Source organism: Mycotypha africana (assembly GCF_025528875.1).
Source record: "Mycotypha africana strain NRRL 2978 chromosome Unknown BDF20scaffold_2, whole genome shotgun sequence".
NCBI classification, from domain to species: Eukaryota; Fungi; Mucoromycota; class Mucoromycetes; order Mucorales; family Mycotyphaceae; genus Mycotypha; species Mycotypha africana.
Window position 1 is genome coordinate 1,437,320 of NW_026515726.1, and position 18,494 is coordinate 1,455,813.

At 37.3% G+C, this 18,494-nt stretch overlaps 8 protein-coding genes across 8 annotated transcripts; 5 read left to right on the plus strand and 3 right to left on the minus strand.

Moving 5' to 3' along the window:
- The first annotated feature begins 906 nt into the window (after positions 1-906).
- On the plus strand, positions 907-3,641 carry BDF20DRAFT_952412 (uncharacterized protein). The gene is made up of 2 exons (XM_053084881.1): positions 907-1,673; positions 1,802-3,641. Exons 1-2 carry the CDS (start codon positions 1,042-1,044, stop codon positions 3,216-3,218), a joined length of 2,049 nt encoding a protein of 682 aa, XP_052939154.1. The 5' UTR covers positions 907-1,041; the 3' UTR covers positions 3,219-3,641.
- On the minus strand, positions 3,642-4,758 carry BDF20DRAFT_852200 (uncharacterized protein). The gene is made up of 3 exons (XM_053080066.1): positions 4,529-4,758; positions 3,778-4,453; positions 3,642-3,704 (listed from the first exon to the last, which is right to left on the minus strand). The coding sequence occupies exons 1-2, from the start codon at positions 4,651-4,653 to the stop codon at positions 3,802-3,804; spliced, it is 777 nt and encodes a 258-aa protein (XP_052939155.1). The 5' UTR covers positions 4,654-4,758; the 3' UTR covers positions 3,642-3,704; positions 3,778-3,801.
- Positions 4,759-6,807: 2,049 nt separating this feature from the next.
- Positions 6,808-10,361, plus strand: BDF20DRAFT_904718 (uncharacterized protein; the record flags this gene model as incomplete). Its single annotated transcript, XM_053083070.1, has 3 exons — positions 6,808-7,591; positions 7,616-8,830; positions 10,291-10,361. The coding sequence occupies 3 exons, from the start codon at positions 6,808-6,810 to the stop codon at positions 10,359-10,361; spliced, it is 2,070 nt and encodes a 689-aa protein (XP_052939156.1).
- Positions 10,362-10,997: 636 nt separating this feature from the next.
- BDF20DRAFT_832694 (uncharacterized protein) lies at positions 10,998-12,291 on the plus strand (the record flags this gene model as incomplete). The annotated part of the gene is made up of 5 exons (XM_053078563.1): positions 10,998-11,079; positions 11,232-11,309; positions 11,412-11,548; positions 11,798-11,955; positions 12,102-12,291. The coding sequence occupies 5 exons, from the start codon at positions 10,998-11,000 to the stop codon at positions 12,289-12,291; spliced, it is 645 nt and encodes a 214-aa protein (XP_052939157.1).
- A 268-nt stretch (positions 12,292-12,559) lies between these two features.
- On the minus strand, positions 12,560-13,240 carry BDF20DRAFT_832695 (uncharacterized protein; the record flags this gene model as incomplete). The annotated part of the gene is made up of 1 exon (XM_053078564.1): positions 12,560-13,240. The coding sequence occupies one exon, from the start codon at positions 13,238-13,240 to the stop codon at positions 12,560-12,562; it is 681 nt and encodes a 226-aa protein (XP_052939158.1).
- A 300-nt stretch (positions 13,241-13,540) lies between these two features.
- Positions 13,541-14,628, plus strand: BDF20DRAFT_832696 (uncharacterized protein; the record flags this gene model as incomplete). The annotated part of the gene is made up of 5 exons (XM_053078565.1): positions 13,541-13,632; positions 13,834-13,942; positions 14,104-14,148; positions 14,181-14,207; positions 14,374-14,628. 5 exons carry the CDS (start codon positions 13,541-13,543, stop codon positions 14,626-14,628), a joined length of 528 nt encoding a protein of 175 aa, XP_052939159.1.
- Positions 14,629-14,673: 45 nt separating this feature from the next.
- Positions 14,674-16,336, minus strand: BDF20DRAFT_289648 (uncharacterized protein). The gene is made up of 5 exons (XM_053075105.1): positions 15,892-16,336; positions 15,543-15,813; positions 15,296-15,428; positions 14,878-15,199; positions 14,674-14,796 (listed from the first exon to the last, which is right to left on the minus strand). Exons 1-5 carry the CDS (start codon positions 15,973-15,975, stop codon positions 14,719-14,721), a joined length of 888 nt encoding a protein of 295 aa, XP_052939160.1. The 5' UTR covers positions 15,976-16,336; the 3' UTR covers positions 14,674-14,718.
- Positions 16,337-16,357: 21 nt separating this feature from the next.
- Positions 16,358-18,340, plus strand: BDF20DRAFT_815200 (kinase-like domain-containing protein; the record flags this gene model as incomplete). Its single annotated transcript, XM_053077055.1, has 5 exons — positions 16,358-16,549; positions 16,659-16,992; positions 17,072-17,571; positions 17,657-17,846; positions 17,904-18,340. The coding sequence occupies 5 exons, from the start codon at positions 16,358-16,360 to the stop codon at positions 18,338-18,340; spliced, it is 1,653 nt and encodes a 550-aa protein (XP_052939161.1).
- Positions 18,341-18,494: the final 154 nt, after the last annotated feature.

An 18,494-nucleotide genomic window follows, 5' to 3' on the forward strand; every position in this document is an offset into this window, starting at 1 on the left:
TGGTACGGTAAATAGCAATAGGGATAGTTTTTGCCATGTAAAAAAAAAATAATTGGAAAATAAGCATATAAGATGGAGGTTAAAGAGTCTTATAAAATATTGCAAAAAAATAGGTTCACATAGCACATACATCACTTAAATATGTGTTAACGCTGGTATGATTAGCCTCGGATGATACTGGCAAGATTTCTCCACTTTGTGCATCGACATTGAACCATTTTCTTTAAATACGATCTTTATGGATATTATAGCATGGACCTTGATGTATACAAAAAAAAAAATTGAAAAATGAAAAAAAGCGTGGATAAAAGAGACGAGATTGACCAATTAATAGCGGTGGTATGAATACATAGCCCCAACCAGACTAAATATGTGATAAGTCTTCGACATGGCAGACCACGGACCACACCTTCTGCCTATCTGATCTTCGAAATGGTACACAGAGGCAAAATACAGTTCAAAACCATTTTCGTTCCCAGACTACTCGCTCTTTTGTCAACTAACCTACAACGCCGACCTGTAAGACAAGATAGAAGTTCAATATACTTCTTTGGAAAGTAACTAACTTTTTATACGAATCATATTTGCTTGATTGCTGAGTGTCTAAATTTCATTTTTAATTTTTTTTTCCTCTAAAAGGTTTGACACGCAAAAGGGAACACTTCCTTAATTGTGAAGGCTTCCAAAGGTAACGAACTTATGTTCTGTGAAAGCAGCCCTAGTACTAATTGTGACGATAGGCAACAGGCATTTCCTTCTCCGTTCAGACTCGCATCATTGAAAAGTCAACAAAAGCTATTGTAGATGGTAAAGCGGGGCTGAAAAGTGAGGCATTCGTTGCTCCTTTCGTGTTAAGAAAAACCTTAAATAAAACTCCTCTGTTCCTTCTTTTCCCAAATCCTGTCCTGCTTTTTTATCATCAATTCTTTCCTTTTCATTTCAGTTCTGTATATCCCACTATTTTATATCCTCCTTTAGATTATCTTTCAAGCATACGATTCCCTTTATTCCATCACAATACTCAGATATACAATATAAATAATGGGTCAACAAGCCAGTAGAGAACATGCACCTTTAACTTTTGGTTATGTCAACCACGCCAATGATGACGAAACGGATACGAATACAATAGCCGATGACAAAGATACAGATGGAAGACATATATCTCAGGAACAAAACGATTTTATACTAGCAAATCCTCATCTGTATCGCCTTCAAGCAGTATGCGATAAATGCTCAAAGTCCTCTGACAGCAACGGTGGAGTTGTTGTATCAATTCTAGGGGAAGCATGTCCAAAATGCCTACAACAAAAAAGATTGTCTATAGTTAAAAAAGATTTAGCAGATGATCTCGAGTATATTGATCAGACGTATTATCCAGATTTAGTACATTATAACTATTATAATGATGATAATGGCAGAACACCAGCAGCAGCTCGCCAGCAACGTCCGGATCCCATGGAGGAAGAATTGATTCAGTTTGAAAAAGATGCTAACACCAACCAACAGCAATGGTCTAGATTAACAATTGGAGAAGCCACCACACCAGGAGGTACGAAAAGAAGACCAAGACGACTGACAGGACCATCTATGGCTGTGGATTTATCTGATAGATCACTGGTCAAGCTGAGTCCAAGCATTGGTTATTTGGATAGTCTGACTAAACTTAATCTGTAAGTATAAATCACTATTACAAAATTCACCAAAAATCAATAATACTTACGCTGTCCATGCCATATGACCCCTTCTTCTTATTATTGGGGTTATCATTAATACTGTCGACTCTTGTCATCGTTTGCAGCTCCAATAATCAAATGACGAGCCTACCTCAAGAATTAGGTTACCTCAAGAATCTTCGTGTATTGAATATATCCAATAATATATTGGAGGAGCTGCCCAAGACCATTGCGTATTTAACAAAATTAAAAGCTTTGAACGTCGCCCAGAATAGGCTTGTGGAACTCCCTGCTTCTATAGGACACTTACCAAAATTGGTTATTATTATTGCTAATGATAACTGCTTAGAAGCGTTGCCTCGAGATTTTGCTCAATTGACCAATTTGATTTCGCTCAATGTTTCCAACAACCCTCTCAAATCATTACCATCAGAAATTGCTGAACTTGGATCGCTCAGAAAGTTATTGACTGACGATTGCCCCTTCGAAGACGAATACAGCTATGATTTACGCCATGATCCTCCTTCTTTATTCGAATCTTGTGCACGTATTGCAGTGCGCCATCGTTTGAGAGCGAGTAGTGCTAGCAGTCAATTACCCGAACATATCCAACATTATCTCTCCAATCCTGACACTTGTTCTTATTGTAAAGGCCCCTTTTTTGAAAGCTCCCTTACACGTGTTCGATTCATCGAAAGGAGAGCCGGACAGCCGATGGCTCTACAGTACACTCTTTGCAAAGCGCATTGGTCAACAGAAGAGGATCGTTTGCTCGCTATGTTTTCTCAGCCTTCACATATTCCAAATACGTTATCTAACAAAGGAATTGATACCAATGGCTTGGACACAGACTTAAGAGCTCCTAATAATACGAGTTACAATAGACATCGTGCTTACAGTGATAGTACGACAGTCTTGTTATCGCCCAATTCATCTTCTCTTTCACGAAGAGGGACCAACAACGTTAATTTATTGATAACAGAGCACCAGCATAGCGATTATTTCTCAGCCCCAATGTCATCATCGTCAACAAATACTACTCCTAACCTATCATTAGCAAAGAACAATACTCTTCTTGAATTGCCGCCGCTTCCAAATTATTCCTCTTCATCATCCATCAACAATAATGGAAGAAGTAATAATAATAGGCCACGAGCCTCCTCTGCAGCATCTGTCACAAAACGACTGACAGACTTTATTCGATCCAATAGTAGTAACAATATGAACAACGGACGTCTCAAAAATCGAGATAGAAGTTACAGCAGCTCATCTCTACGATTGCAGCATAATCTTACCAACAATACCCCTTCAACCTCATCTCCTTTAACAACGCCTATGCCTCAAGAGCAACAAATTCCGCGAAACTTGAACACAAATAATGAGTTCCGGCCACAGTTACAGAGAGATTTATACAGTTGGGCAGAAACTATACAAAGGGCAACAGCTGCAGCTGCAGAAACAATTGGTACAGAAGAACAACAGAATCAAATCGAGCATTTTATATCTACAAGTCAAAATACTTCTGCTATTTCTCATAATTGAAGGGTAGATAGTACATTTACGAAAAGTTGACCTTAATCACTGTTGTATTTTTATACGCTTGTTCTTCCCTATTTCTGATACAGCCCGTTTGCTATATCACAATACCCTTCGCTTTTCATTTCCTTTCTTTTGTTCAGTGATAATAACTGGACATTATATTGTCATGAATTAAGCACAAATGTAGCTGCTATTGTTCAAACCTTTGCATGATTAGATAAACTTGAAATCAAAAGGCATAGTTATGAGCTATTAAATCTAGGTTTCCCAGTTTGACGACTGTATAATGCTATTGTAATAAAGAGTAAAGTAACGATGAACTAAACTCTTCGAAACAATAAGAAACCAATCATCTAGTCTCGGAATTCTGCCATTGAATAAGCGCTACGCATAACAACACAAACCATAGATGGAAAGGATAAGTTGTGTCAGTTACAATGATTTGAGAAATGAATTTATTATACAGAGAATACTATCAACGTAAAGATTCTATTAAATTATACTATCATCGCGTTAGCATTATAAATATACGGATTTTTTTTTTTTTGTTGTGCCAACTTACTATTACATATACATCATAATAATGCTAGGAAGGAATCAACACAAGTACATCATCTTCACCTCGAAATATATCTAAAAGTCGCTTGCTCATTTGTTTAGGGCTGATAGGAATGGTTACTTTTCCATTATTCCTGGAAACACTAAATGCTTCTGGTAAGGCATCCAATTCATCTTTGATCTGCTTTATGACGGCATCCATGCTTTCGTTTCGTAAAAAGACAGAACCAATTAAATTATCATCTGATCGTTCGTTTAGATAAACCAAAACCTCTTTCTCATTAACGGTGTTATGAACATCTATTCTACTGTGTTGTGGCGCTGATGTTGTTGACTGTTTCGTTGTACTGTCATTCGCCAATGCTTCGGCTGCTTTTTCTCTCCTCACCACATTTTCAATCTTGTTTTCAGAGAATTCGTCCGGCATTAACCAAGTCTTTTCCAAATCAGGGTTTTTTATATAAGTAGGTACAATAGGTAATGCTGGCTCAGGTCCTACAGATACTTTAGCTTGGTCTCCCATTGCTAATTTCAAAATTTTTGTTACAGGTTCGTACTTGACAGCCAAGTCCAACGCGGTTTGTCCTTTATTCGTTTTGAGAAAGGGATCAGCCCCACTTCTCAACAACGCTGTAACAACGTGCTCATGGCCTCTATGAGCTGCCCAATGTAAAGCTGACCTGTTGGGAAAAGGGATTGAGGGTAATTGTGAGCTTCCAACACATGGGGTTTCATCATTAATGAGACCCTCTTACCAGCCATTCATTGCATTTTGAGAATTGATGTTAACGCCCGAATGAGCTAGGTGAAGTGTTGCTTTTATATTGCCTAAAGCAGCTACTTCTCTTAGGGTATGCTCTCTTTCGTCACCCAAGGGCATTTCAACAACTAGCTATAGAACAATTTTATATGGTTATTTGAACACAAAAGAACTTCTTTCCGATAAGAATTGCTCGATCTTTTTTTTTTTCTTTTTTTTTTTTTTGTTGAGAATCTGCTGAGGTTTACTGATATTTAGAAGAAATAGTACTTTTGAGAGCTTGAAAATCTTCCTTTTTTTGAAATCGTGTAAGAGATTAAGTGAGTCATTTCCTATAGAAGACGAATGTTCACGAGCTATACGAATAAACAGTTTCTAATCTAGAGTGCGAGTAAATGATATTGATGAATGATATGATGAATGAAGGGTATTTTCGTATAAAATTGATGTTGACGTCTGAGCTTCAATTAACAATATATTGATGGCTTTTGGTTAAGAGTCATAACATGACCAGTTTCTGCCTTTAACTGAAATTAAGAATTGTTAGGGTTGTGGTGAACAGTCTCTCTTCTACCCTTCCATTTAGTTTTGAGAAGCAAATTAAAGCTCTTAGGAAGATCAATGCATCTATATTCTCTTTTAGCTATGTTTTCGACTATTTTTAAGTATTGACAAAAGGTAGATTGTTCGCAACTATGTATTGAACAAACAGCACAAGAAGGTAAACTAGTTCATCCACGGGTTTTTTTAGGAGATTCAATAACGCTTAAGAGTAACTTAATTATTACCTGTCAGTGTATTCCTTTTCGCGACTTTTTCCTTTTAAAATGCTTCGATACCTACCACTTCTTGCTGTTTTTAAGGTTTCAGTCATTAACACAATCAATAAAAGTGAAAGACACCCTGTGCCGTACGAGGCGTCGGGCTTATGAGAGAAGTCCCTAATTGGCGCCGTGCCTTAACGTTTATTTACTTGCATACTGACAAAATAAAGTTCCCCTTTACTCTAAACTTGAACCAACCGAGACTGCACTCACTTATCAAGAGATAATAAAAGTTCTTTTTCTTTTTTTTTTAAGCGACAGTCGAACGCGCTTGTGGGTTATTAATGAAAATCATAAGGTGAGCTTTATACGTTTAATCAATTGAGGCTCAAGCTTCCGAGGATCCCCACCTTTTACTCTTTCAAAGTCATTCGACCGATCTTTGTGCCCTTCTCTCATTGACACTACCTACTAAACGACCAAGTCAATTGTACTGAACAACTTTATTCTATGAAAACATGCAAAAAGAAATTTGATCATTTAGGTTTTTATTGTAGTACCTGATCTGTTATCATTGTGCCTGAAATTCTGTAATGCTCGCACTCAACTTCCCATCAGTAAATGCTTGTCCCTCTCCTTGTATTCAATAATATTATAAATGCAAGCTTCAGTTGTAGTTGCCAAATTAAAAAAAAAAAAAAACAATTTACCACATCCTAACTTATGACATCGTCCTCATCTTGATACACGACCTCTCCTTTAATTCTATCAGAAAAAACGAGTACGTAGATGAAAGTTTTTAATAGAAAGCTTCTATTAAGTTAGAGTGTGGAATAAAAACCGTACTATGATTGTTGAGCGGTTATATAGTCGTACAAAAGCCCAGACGAGAATATAGAGTTTGTGAATCGTATGATTATTGATCTTTCAATTAAAAGCACTGCATGCGAAGGAACGTATGCTTGATTTTTTGTATCACATTGAATAACAACGGAAAGGCACGTCCTTGTCAATTTACGATACCTTGTTGGAAAATCAGAAGTCTGTGAACAAAATTGCCGATTTCAAAAGCCTCTTTTTTAAGAAATCAAGTTGTTATTTCTCGTTGGAAGCAAAAGAATCATTTATAAAAAGTAAAATAGGTCTGTCTCTGAGTTCATTTTTCTTTTTATTTTGCCCTCCTTATTTTTTCATATTTCTTCTTTTGCTTTTTACGTTGAGTCATATCCATATCTTTATCTTACGTAATTGTAAATATTAGTTCCGTTCATTATTATATTCTTAGCTATTCTCATAAAGATCACAGTACATAAAAAAAAGAAAAAAACAATGCCCAAAACCGATACTAATTTCTCGACTTACACCTCCATGATGAGAGTAACTAAAGGAGGGAGACCATATACAAAGGTATGTCTCCTACAGTCTGTAACTGAAGACTTTGAAAAAGTATAATGAAATCTATACCTCAAACTTCTTATATTAATGGCGCAAACAATAGGATTTATACGATATGTTTGCAGCTGTTCTATTGCAAATAAACCTTAAGGATCATCGAGTAATGTTCCGTACTTACCCGTTTACATTTACAACAGATGAAGCTGCTAAAGTTATGTCTTGCCTAACATTCATTTACATCCACCGTAAACCTGATCCTATTGATCCCACCAGACAAATTGCTACAAGAACAACCACCACTTTTAGCATGGATGTGACCACAGCTAAAAACATACTTCAGCTCTTCTTATCTGCTCGACTTATATGCAGTGCAACTGATCCAACAAACTGGTCTATTAGAGATAAAGGGCTATGGTGCCCTACAATGAAAGGCAAATATGTAATGGAGGAGTTTGCAGATACAACCCAAGTTGAAATGTCAGCAACGTTAATAGCAGCCTTGAACGCCCCCTATATGGCTCTTAATACATCTTGCGGTAGTAGTACAGGGAGCCGTATCATTACACTAGATCGTTTAATAGAAAATGATGATCAAATTACTTTTTCCCGGCCGAACATGACAGCTGTGTTTAAAGCCATGATGAGCAGTTTGCCTCGAGATACACTGCTAGTCGATGATGTTCCGGGCATCGATAAGAAAAGCCTTGATAAATACGAGTACACGTTTGTGGGTACGTACTGTATTGAATGGCTTTGTGAACGGTTAACAATCAATTCTGAACAAGAAGCAGAGAGTGTTGCTGCACAATTTGTTCTGTTCGGTTGGATTGCGCAAATACAAGACAGATCGAATAAGTCTCATAGTGATTTGGACGAGAGTGTTATATTCAAAACAGGACGTTACATTTTTTACTATGTCACAGAGAGAGGATGCTTGATTCTTGGTTGGAAGCTACCCAAACAAATTAGCGAACCGGTCATACACTCAAGTACTCATAGTATCAGTAGCGGATTCTCGCTTGAATCGGATAACAGTAGTCTCAATAAAACGTCAAAAAAACCGGTCCTTTATAAGCCGTTATCAAAGCCTGGAACAGATACAGCTTCGAAATTTACGCAACAAGCCACGCCACCATCATCAATAGAATTAAGCCCACCGGCAGACAGGCCAGCACCTGAACCTCCTGGAGTCAGTACTACGCAGATGATGCGCCAAGATTCTGGAGCAATGCTATTTGGACAGGTACATTCTCAATCCTCAATTTCACAAGATAGTTCGTGTGCCGAAATTAACATACCAACACAAGAACGACATCACACATCTCCACGCCCTCCAAGCATGTCGATTACCGACTCTGCTTTGTCACACACCAGCTCCAATTCTGCATCCAACAATAACTATCATCAACACACCAACAAAGATAATTCTAATTGGAACAAGCTTACACAGATACTAGAATCACCTTTGATTCGTATGTACTTCAGAAACTTCTTAAGAGAGAACTATGCTGCTGAAAACATCAATTTTTGGGTCGAGCATGATAAACTACTACGCAATTTTAAGCAAAACAACCGGTCCCTACAAGAACAACTAGCTGAATGCTATACAATATACGACACCTACTTAGGGCCTAACGCCACAACAGATGTCAATATAGACCATTCCTTACATCAAGAAATCATTAAATTCGTCGCTACTGTCTTTACTACTATGTCCACGAAACCACCGCCACCCACTCCTACCAATAGCTCCTCATCACTCAGTGACGATACGACTAATGAACCCTTTTACTTTACGGTCCCTTCAAATCTTGTTCTTAATGCTTCACTAAACAAGCCAAGTAATTCAATAGCGTCATCGAACCGCCTGCTATTGATGCCGCCTCAAACGGTTGCTGCTGATTTGAAGCAACGTATCATTCGTGTCCGCGGAATACCTCCGGAAAAGTGTCTCATAAAAATGCTTAGATTGCTCAGTAAAGTCAATGATCACTTGTGTCGAATGATGGCGGAAGATTCTGTTCCTAAATTCATCAAAACTGAAAAGTATAAAGAACTTATGGAAGCACAAAGACAGCAAAAAGACAAAGTCGACGAAGCAGAATTGAGTGACGATGAATTGTCTTTTGAAGATAGCAGTGATGATGAGAAAGAAAGAAGAAGACTTCGTTTCACAACAGCTTTATCGGCTCAAAGGTCTGTTATGGATCACCAAAGACATAAATCAACTGCTACTACCACCACATAACGAAGAATAACAATTGAACACTTTTGCGTGGCAGCAGCACCTTGTCTACGGTGATTGTTTCCTCCTCCCATCCCCTTTCTTCTTGCAGAAGTTAGGCTTACGAAAAAGATTGCTTCAACTTACAGCCATTTCGGCTTTAACCTTTATCTTGTACAATTCTCTCCTTCAAAATTTTTTTTCTCGTACCTGTATAACGCATATGCTTTATTTGATTTCATGTAACCATACCACCTCCCGCAAAAGAAAAAGAATTCTAAATTGTTATTATGTTTGTCCCCATTCCAAGCCTGCCATTTTTAACTAACCCTTTATTGTTTTAACTGTATACCTAATCACTCACATATATCCCTTCATTGATAACATCAATAAACTGTATTGCTACATTTTTACTATGATTGAAAAAATGACGGTTAAGGACACTAATTTAAGGATTCGTCGGTAATAATTGTATTGCATTTGTAGGAAATAAAATACATCTGGCGTGTATTATTGACAAATTAGTTATGTGCACTGCGCGAAAAGATAGACCATGTTTTCCAGGCACAACGCGTTAGAAATAACTATCTTCCTCGGAAAAGACGGCTTACTGTATAAAACGATAGAGTTGTTGTAGAAGCCCAATCTAGTGGCTGGCGTCGTTTTCTCTCCATCCCCTACTTTTTCTGAGTTCTCTGCCTTGTCTTACTCTCCTTTTCACACGAGTTATTCATTTACCCTTTTGCAAAAAATCAAAGACAAATACAGTTAGCGGACGATGAATGGTCGGCGATACTGACTCTGTCACAATAAGGCAACTTGATATTTTTTACCAGCAAATAAATGAAATATAGCTGATGCGACCAGCCTAAAATAATGCGAAAACGGATTCCGCTTGTTATACTATCGTTTGCCTCTGTATACATTATAAGATGAATGCCTTTGTTAGTGATTGGACGGTTTGTTATTAATTGATGACATTTCTTGCTCAATGAACAGCTTGTTTTAGTTATGAATGATAGGAAAAGGGTCAAAATCGCACCAAAGAATTTGATAAATAGTGTTCCCTTGCATTGATGTTAAATGATGACCAGAATGCTTACTGTTAAAATATCGTTCCAAGCTAGAGCACTTAGAGCAAAGTAGCCGTATGATGAGTAAGGCGCTAAATAGCGTTAGAGTGCTTTCTTTGGGCTCAACATATCAAAAAGAATCTTTTAAAAACGCCTATTCTTCTTGACGTGTCACACATATCAATTGAGAAGAAAGATGCAACCACATGACATCATTTGTGGGCCTCATGGTCTTTCAAATAGAGTCCGTTCTCGACGAGCAAAAAAAAAAAAAAAAAAAAAAAAAAAAAAAAAAAAAAAGTGTGTATGGAGTGGGGAGGAAGGGAGGACGCAAAAGTCAAAATATTAAAGCAGAAAGAAGCCATTACATAATCTCTATCTGCTGACTTATTTAATAGAACGTTTGCCATTTTAAACAGAGCATGTGACAAGTTTTAGGGCTGGATTTACTGAAGAATTGTCAATATAAGTCGAATAGCAGGACTGTTAAACCTTTGGAATGCACACATATATTGCTTCTGACTGTTGTAGAAATATGTAATAGAGTGTTTCTATAGTTGGTAATCTACACCGTATACGATAAATCATACATAGATTACACGTTATGAAACCCAAGTGGTATACCAATGGTTGGTCTATCACGTAATTATTGCAAATGAAAATAGATTTAATGTCGGTGTATAATATCTGATGATAATAGCATATTTCGTTGTACGTTTTCGCGGAGATAGCAGAGGGATTTGTTGACGATTTCTGCCCACTGATACATGCATATGTCATCTCTAACACTCACTGCTAACAGTGCTCTTAAAGCAATATAGACGGATTTGAGACAGATTGTTGAAAAAGGTAGCTACTCCTTTTCGCTGGATGGATTAGACTAGAGAGATTAAACCTGCGTAGGTCTTTGAGACGAACATTAGTAGGGATCCAGTTGCAGTAGAAGTCATTGCCAAGAAAGTGGGGTTCAATAATAAACAGAAAAACAGAAACATAGAGAAAGATCTTATGGCCCTTGTACAGCTTAAAAAAACACCAACAAATATCGACGCGATTACACCCCAGATAACAGTAACACTTGAACCTGATGGTACTTATATGGGAATATAGAGATTACTGTCGCTGAAGCTTTTCTTAATAAGCATTAGCTCTTTCTGAAGCAAAAGAGAAAGCATATCAGGTTACAACGAGTATTAAGCCTCTGATGCTGCTGCTACTTTGTGTGTCGAAATCCAATACAAGAACCAGGTGAAAGTCGCATTAAGGAAGCACTTCCATTGATAATAGAACCTTATATGAGATCTATTGCGGTATATCAAAGTAAAAAGGGCTTCTGCGAACACAGCAAAGCATACACCTAACCGACAGATGATAAGAAAAAGCAGCTATTCAATCTTTTGCTAACTGGTTTCCGGTGAACAGTGCAATTGAAGATGAGTCAAAAGTTAGAGACTAATGCTTGTTTAATTTGTTTGGGTTTGAGTGCACAGATTAGCATGAAGATAGCCTACAGAGCTGATAAAGGCATCTTAACGAAACCTATTTTTCGACGTTCCGAAGTATAAACTCTCGTCTCATCATATCAGAGTAATAACTCTGTTTAATCTTCTTTTCTATGGTATATCGTATATCATATCACAACGTATGCTTCAGAAAAGGGTTGTTTTTTTTTTGTTTTTTTTTTTGTCAAACCGGGTTAGGTCGTGCATATGAGGCGAACAACGATTACCAATTGTTATTCAATTACTTGAACTTACTGGTATTCAACATCTTTTAATACTTCATGTGGCTATTATTGTCTGATTTAGAGCATTGCCACGCTAAAGGGGGAGAGAAAAACTGACAAAGCTGACACCAACTTCAAGTTTATATACAGTTGCATAGTAGATGTAACTGTTCTTTATCCATTGGCAATTACATTTGCTATAAGATCCGGAAAAGACTACATTATGAACTATGGTTGGAGGTATACACTATATATAGCAAGCTGGCATCTTCTGACATATTCTTTACAAAACTATGAATTATACACATTGATGTGTCTGACTAAATCTAAGGAGCAAGCATAAAGAATCTACCCTTTATTCTAAAAGCATACGCCTCAACTAATAGACTTTGTTCATGCTTGTGGAAGATCTTCCACGTGTTTGAGAAGGATACAGTGACTGATGGCGCTATGATTCAGCCAATGCAAAAATTAAACTCTTTTTTTTTGCCCTGCACAATGCAGGCTTCAGTACTATGCGTTGTAAGAAGTAATACCCCTGAATCAATTTGCAAATGGTTTTATTGCGGCTACTAAATATACGGGAATAAGCAAAGGGTATGGATAAGATAATTGTAGGCATAATTACACTGTATTACATATAATGGTAAATGGTATTCATAAAAGGTATAAGAGTTTAAAAAATGGTATATAAGCTATAATGTAAGGGTATGTTATTCAATAAATATATGTATAGTTGATGGATAGACCACTTTAATGTTATGGGTGGAATGCCAAATGCAATAGGTTGTGTAAGGATAAGTGAACTGTATCAATACTGCTACTACTTTCCTTTGGAATGTAACTATGGATAAGCTGTTGCTTTTCGTGCTTTTTGCCGCCTATGTCTAGCATAGTTACCCGCAGCGAGGGCACATGTTGAAAGGCTAATGAGGACTGCAGTATTAGTGTAAGATTTTGTTGTACTATTATCCTCGGCAGCGGGGATTCCCAATAACTTTTGTAACGTTGTGTAATATTCAGGTGTGTATCTGCTGATTAGATGATCGGTTGGAGGCGTAGTAACGATGTCATTTTCATTAATGTGATCATCAACTTTGTCATTATCATAGTTAACACAGTGCTGTATGTTCTCCAAGTCTGTAAACGAAGGGTCTTCAGGATAGATAAAGCTCACTAGAGCTGTACCAGGTGAGAATAGAGTATCAGTCGTAGTTGCAGTGGATAAGCTTGTCAATGAAGGCTGACGTTGAGTATTATCATTCATATCGTGTGCGCTAAAGCAATCTTCAATGGCAGCGTACTTTTCATTGTTTCTGCAGCTCATCAGTTCTAATGGAGCAGAGATAACGGTGGCTGTGCTGGGTAATGTGAAGTGTTTCTTTCTGCCGAAACCGTAACGAACTTTATTGAGTTTATCAGAGGTGTAACGCTTGCAAGTAGTGGACAAGCTTTGTGATTTCGTTGTCTCTGTCACTGGTTGGACTTTGGTTGGTCCAAAAGTGTATTGTAAACTGCAAGTCATGGCTTTATAGCTCTAAGCAAAAGTGAAAATGAAAAAGATCAACAAAGAAAAAAACAAGTATAGCGCCAGTTGCTTTTTATACAGAAACTGATTGACAACAAAAACGAAAAAAAGTTGTCAATGGCCTTAAAAAGGTAATTTATGGCATTGTTCCTACTTTAAATTTCTTGTTCGACTTTTATTAGCTGCGGAAGAGCTCCTTTCCCCTTAAATGACACAAATTCATTCGCCCAGATTTCGCCTCTTATTGACACGGGCCGCTTCTTTCGGATTCATTTAAAATCAAACATACAATGAATAATGAAGCACGGTCATAGTGTTGTAGATGATAATAGAAAAGTCTGTATCGTTGTGTTTGGAGCTATGCTAAGGAACAGAAAAAGTTGTTTAAAGTAAGGTTTATTATTGACTTCTAAATGTTTCAGATGGTTGCTGTGTATGTATACGCTCTCCCTAAAAAGAATAAATCCCCATTTTGCTGCAAACTATTGGGGGGTTTTACACCCAGTTGATTTGCTTCTCTATCTACACACTGTTAATAAAGCCCACTGTATAATTTGAGGCATTCAAAAAGACGGAACTGTTTATAAAAGGCGACCTGCTATGAACAATTCTTTCACCAATGTTGGCTTCAAAGTACATCATTTGAGGTTCCCTAGATACGTCTTGCAGTACGATAACCGAAGAATGATAGTGGTTATGGTAATATGCTAATGGAGCTTAGGCATAGTATTTCTTTGAAGCAAAGCCTTGCGTTGGTATAGAGCCCTTTACCCAATCATGAAGCATAGTTATAAGAGTATATTTGGAAATGAAGCACGCTTAAAGAAAATGTTAGGGATGTTCCATGTGTTTAAGTTTAGATAAACATTGATCACCGCCCTTCTCAGTTGTATGACCATCTAAATGTAAACATGCGTATAGTTGGTAACATATCAAGGTATGTCTGGCAGAAAAGATGACAGAGGTAAAAAAAAAAAAAAAAAAAAAAAAAAAAAAAAAAAAAAGTACACTGTGAGGGCGCCAACTGTAGCTGTTTTCTGTGATCGATGCGTATGATTGTATAGTGGCGTAATATTGGCTACAGAAAGGGATGTTAAAATTGTCCATTAACCTTATATACTCCCTAAAAGTTCATGAGCATTGAACACAGACCAGGGAGTTCAAATCTCGCATGTATTATGTTGATCAGAAAGGTCAGTGATTTCACTATGATTCACCTTCGCTTTAAAACGTATGACTGCTTAAAGATCTCTCAAACGCCAATTCAAATACAAAGGAGATCTCTTTTCTTTGAGAGGAAACGCCATTATCACGTCATTTGTCAATGGTATATCACAGGGCAAACTTTGATGCCAAGACGCCAAAATTTTGAAGGACTATTATAATAATAGCGATAATTTATTTGTCAAATGTCTGTAAGAAAAACATTGTAAAAAGATTGGAACAGTAAGAACAGAGGTACGGCAGTAACGCAACTATCTCGCTGATAATAAAGGCGTTATTTCTGCTGCTATGGTGGATTTTAAAGCAATATCACGTTTACATATAGGACACTATATGTGGAAAAGGAGGTTAGCGTAAAAGCAAAGTCTATTACCCAATTATAGCGTATTTTTCCAAAAGTAAAAACTTACAAATCTCTTTTGCGTAGTGAGCCAGGTATCTACACACGATAGGTGAAAAGCGTGCTTACATGGCAGCACTCTAAGCATGTCATTTTCTCGGTAACTTTCTAAACATATTGAGCACTCTTCTTCATCATCGTAGCCGGTTACATTTTCAGCTGATGACTTTTTTTCGCGACGAAAGCATCTTTTATCCAAGTTTGCAATATCTTCTGACGAAGCTATCTCTTGTCTTCGCATTTTCTTTTGTTTTACGAGCCAAGAATATAATACAAACATCATCACTATGCTGGGTGATACGAATATGATGAGTAGCAAATCAAGCAATGGCCTGTTTAAAGATCAAGGGTTGCGAAAAGACTTATGTAGTCAGCAATTTGATGCTACTCAATTGTCGTTTAATACGTGAGGATTAAAGTAGACATACCATGTCATGAATCCATCTGCTTGTAATATAACCATCAAAGGCATGTCTTCCGCCATCTTTGACAAATAATGCAGCGTGGTATATTCCTTCTTAGTGATGAAAAGACTAGGAATTTTGATATCAGAGGTATTATCTAGGAAGTTCATACAATTTTGCATGTAAAACAAAAAGGCAAAACGGATAAATTGGTGAATGGAATCCAGCATCCTGTTGCTTACGAAAAATGTTTACATGGCTGTAAACTAACCTGGTGTATACATTGTCACCCAACCCGAACGGTTTTCGGGATCGCCCACGACAACGGCAATAGCGCCAGACTCTTGCATCTTCCTAACCTTCGTTACGAACGAGCATCCCCCTCTTCTTACCAACGCAATCCAATCTGTAGAGATAGGCGGGTACACTAGATTACAGCCTGTACGGTCAGAGGAAGGCTCTACAAGGTATCCTACCTTGCCATTTTCGGATAAGCGGGGTCCAAACGCTGCTGCACGATCGGCATAAGTTTCATTACTTCCCTAAACGATAGAAATTTCTGTTAAATGGGTTTTTACTGGGCTTCAAAGACTTACAGTTTATACCAAACTGCTACTAACAATGACGAGTATCGAAGCTTGCACGACACTCTTTATATAAAGATTTGCAATGATAAGTGACCAAAACCAGAAGTACAAAATCATATATTTGTATATATCCGATAACTTTTAGAGGTAAAAGTATTAAAGAGGGCAAAGAAAAAAGTAGCTCATCGGGATGTGAGTGGTAAATAAGGGGATAAAAATGCCCAAAGGAGGATTAATCCAAATTCTTAACGTCTTTGGCTGAGCGAAAAAAAAAAAATGAACTCTATCAACTGCGCTTGTTTCTGTTACATTCCTTTTCTCTTGATACTGTTCAAAACATTTTTTTTTTTTGTTTCGCCGATTCATAAATTGTACTTTCAATCTTTGTCGATTGCTCATCAGCAGACAACTACAAACAACCAGAAAAGTGAAACCCAAGTCTTTTTTTTCCTTGCAAAATACGAAACCTCTCGAAACGTTTCAGTAATATAGAACAGTAATGACAACTGAGCTGCCTTATCATTTAAGAAACGGCACGTCAAAGGTTATCGTGACAAAGACATTGGTTAAATCTTACGATCCGCAAACAGGCAATAAACTCATTAACAACTACATGCTTTTGAACGAAATTGGAAGAGGCGTTCATGGTAAAGTCAAATTAGCACAAAATATTCAAACTGGGGAACTGGTTGTAAGACATATAATTCTATCTACAAGTTTATAAAAGAATCCTATTGTTCATCTATTCATTTTCATTCACTGAATCAAATTGCTTCTATTTCCATTTATTTCTCGTTTAGGCACTGAAAATAGTCGATAAAAGGAATCGAAAAAGACAAATGGGATATGGTTTGTTAAGGGGAAGCCATCATCAAAATGGGTCAGATAACAACGCACCAAAAGAGTATGAGCAGAAGATTATAAGGGAGATATTGATTTTACAAAAATGCCTTCACCCAAACGTGGTGCGACTTTATGAGGTCATTGATATACCAGAAAATAGAAAAATATATATGGCCTTAGAATATACCGAAAATGGAGAGATTGAATGGAGAGATGATAATGATAAACCAATCATGTCGAGTGAGCAATCTAGAAAGATATTTCGGGATATTGTGAACGGTCTGGACTACTGTAAGCTATTACCTGCTCTGCTTAGCGTTACATTAAGAAGTAGATGATTGACATATCAGTTTATTTTACGATGATTCAGTACATTATCAGGGAGTGCTTCATAGAGATATTAAACCAGCCAACCTACTGTTGACACAAGATGGGACGGCCAAGATTTCTGATTTTGGTGTATCTTACTATAATGAATTGTTAGCAGCCTATAACAAAAGAACGCCAACTCCAAATGAATTGTCAAAGATGGAAAAGGAGCTATCTGAAACTGTGGGGACGCCTGCATTTTTCGCTCCTGAACTATGCTCCGCTGTAGACAACTTCAGCACACATACTGCAGGAACACTACGAATATCAAAGCCAATAGATGTTTGGGCATTGGGCGTGACACTTTACTGCTTTATTTTTGGGCGTTGTCCCTTTTTGGCCTCAACAGAGTTTGAGTTATTCGACACAATACCCACACAACCTTTAAGATTTCCTAAAAAAGAAGATGTCGGATTTGAAATTGGAAAAGATCTAGAAGATTTACTTTTGCGGTTATTAACAAAAAATCCTGAAGATCGGATCACATTAGATCAAGTCAAGGTAGTTAAGTTCATTCTGAGCGAAAATTTACTTTGAGCTGTTAGATTTAATACTTGAAATTCACAATGTGGCTTTATCATTGTAGGTTCAACCTTGGGTCACGGAAGATTTGGAAAATCCTCAAGAATGGCTCATCAGAACACAACCGCAAAATTATTCAGCTGGGCAAATAGTTCAGACACCTACACTATTGAGCGAAACTGACAATGCGGGCATTATGGAACGATTAAGGCAGTCAATTAAAAGACTTTCTATCTTTGGAAACAAACGCAAAAGTATAAAACAGTTAATCCCTTCATCATCTCAATTACCGCTACCAACTACTAGTGCAGCTGCTATTTCATCATCTTCTTTTCAAACCAATGATGAAAGTGCTATAACCAATGATACCTATGCCTCTTCCCTACCTCGTTATTCTCAATCCTATATTAGCAGGCATCAACCCCTTCATTCGCAGATAACAACGTCTGTGACACCAGCAACTTCATTAATAACTGAAGCTACAACAGCTACGGGTGGCTCGCAATTACTGCCGATAAACAATGGTATATCTCATTCTAGAATGCGACAATCGATATTGTCAAATGTCTCAGTTCGAGAAGGAAGTTGTTTGGATGATGACAGAAGCCTAGAAGATTTTAACGCATCGATACCCTCTTCTTTCAAACGACCCCAGATAAGTCGACAAACTTCCTCTGCTTCCTCAGCATCTTCAGGGATGGGCTTAACCTTTGGCAACTATCGCAATAGAATGACACCAATTTCATAACAGCTATGAAGATGGTTCTTACTTATTAACATTGAAAAATTCTGCTTATTCTACAAACTATACCTATTCTTTTTATCTTCACAAGAATCATTTGTCACGATGGCAAAACGTAAATAAATCAATTAACGCCACAGTTGTTTTGGGGGTTTTTTTT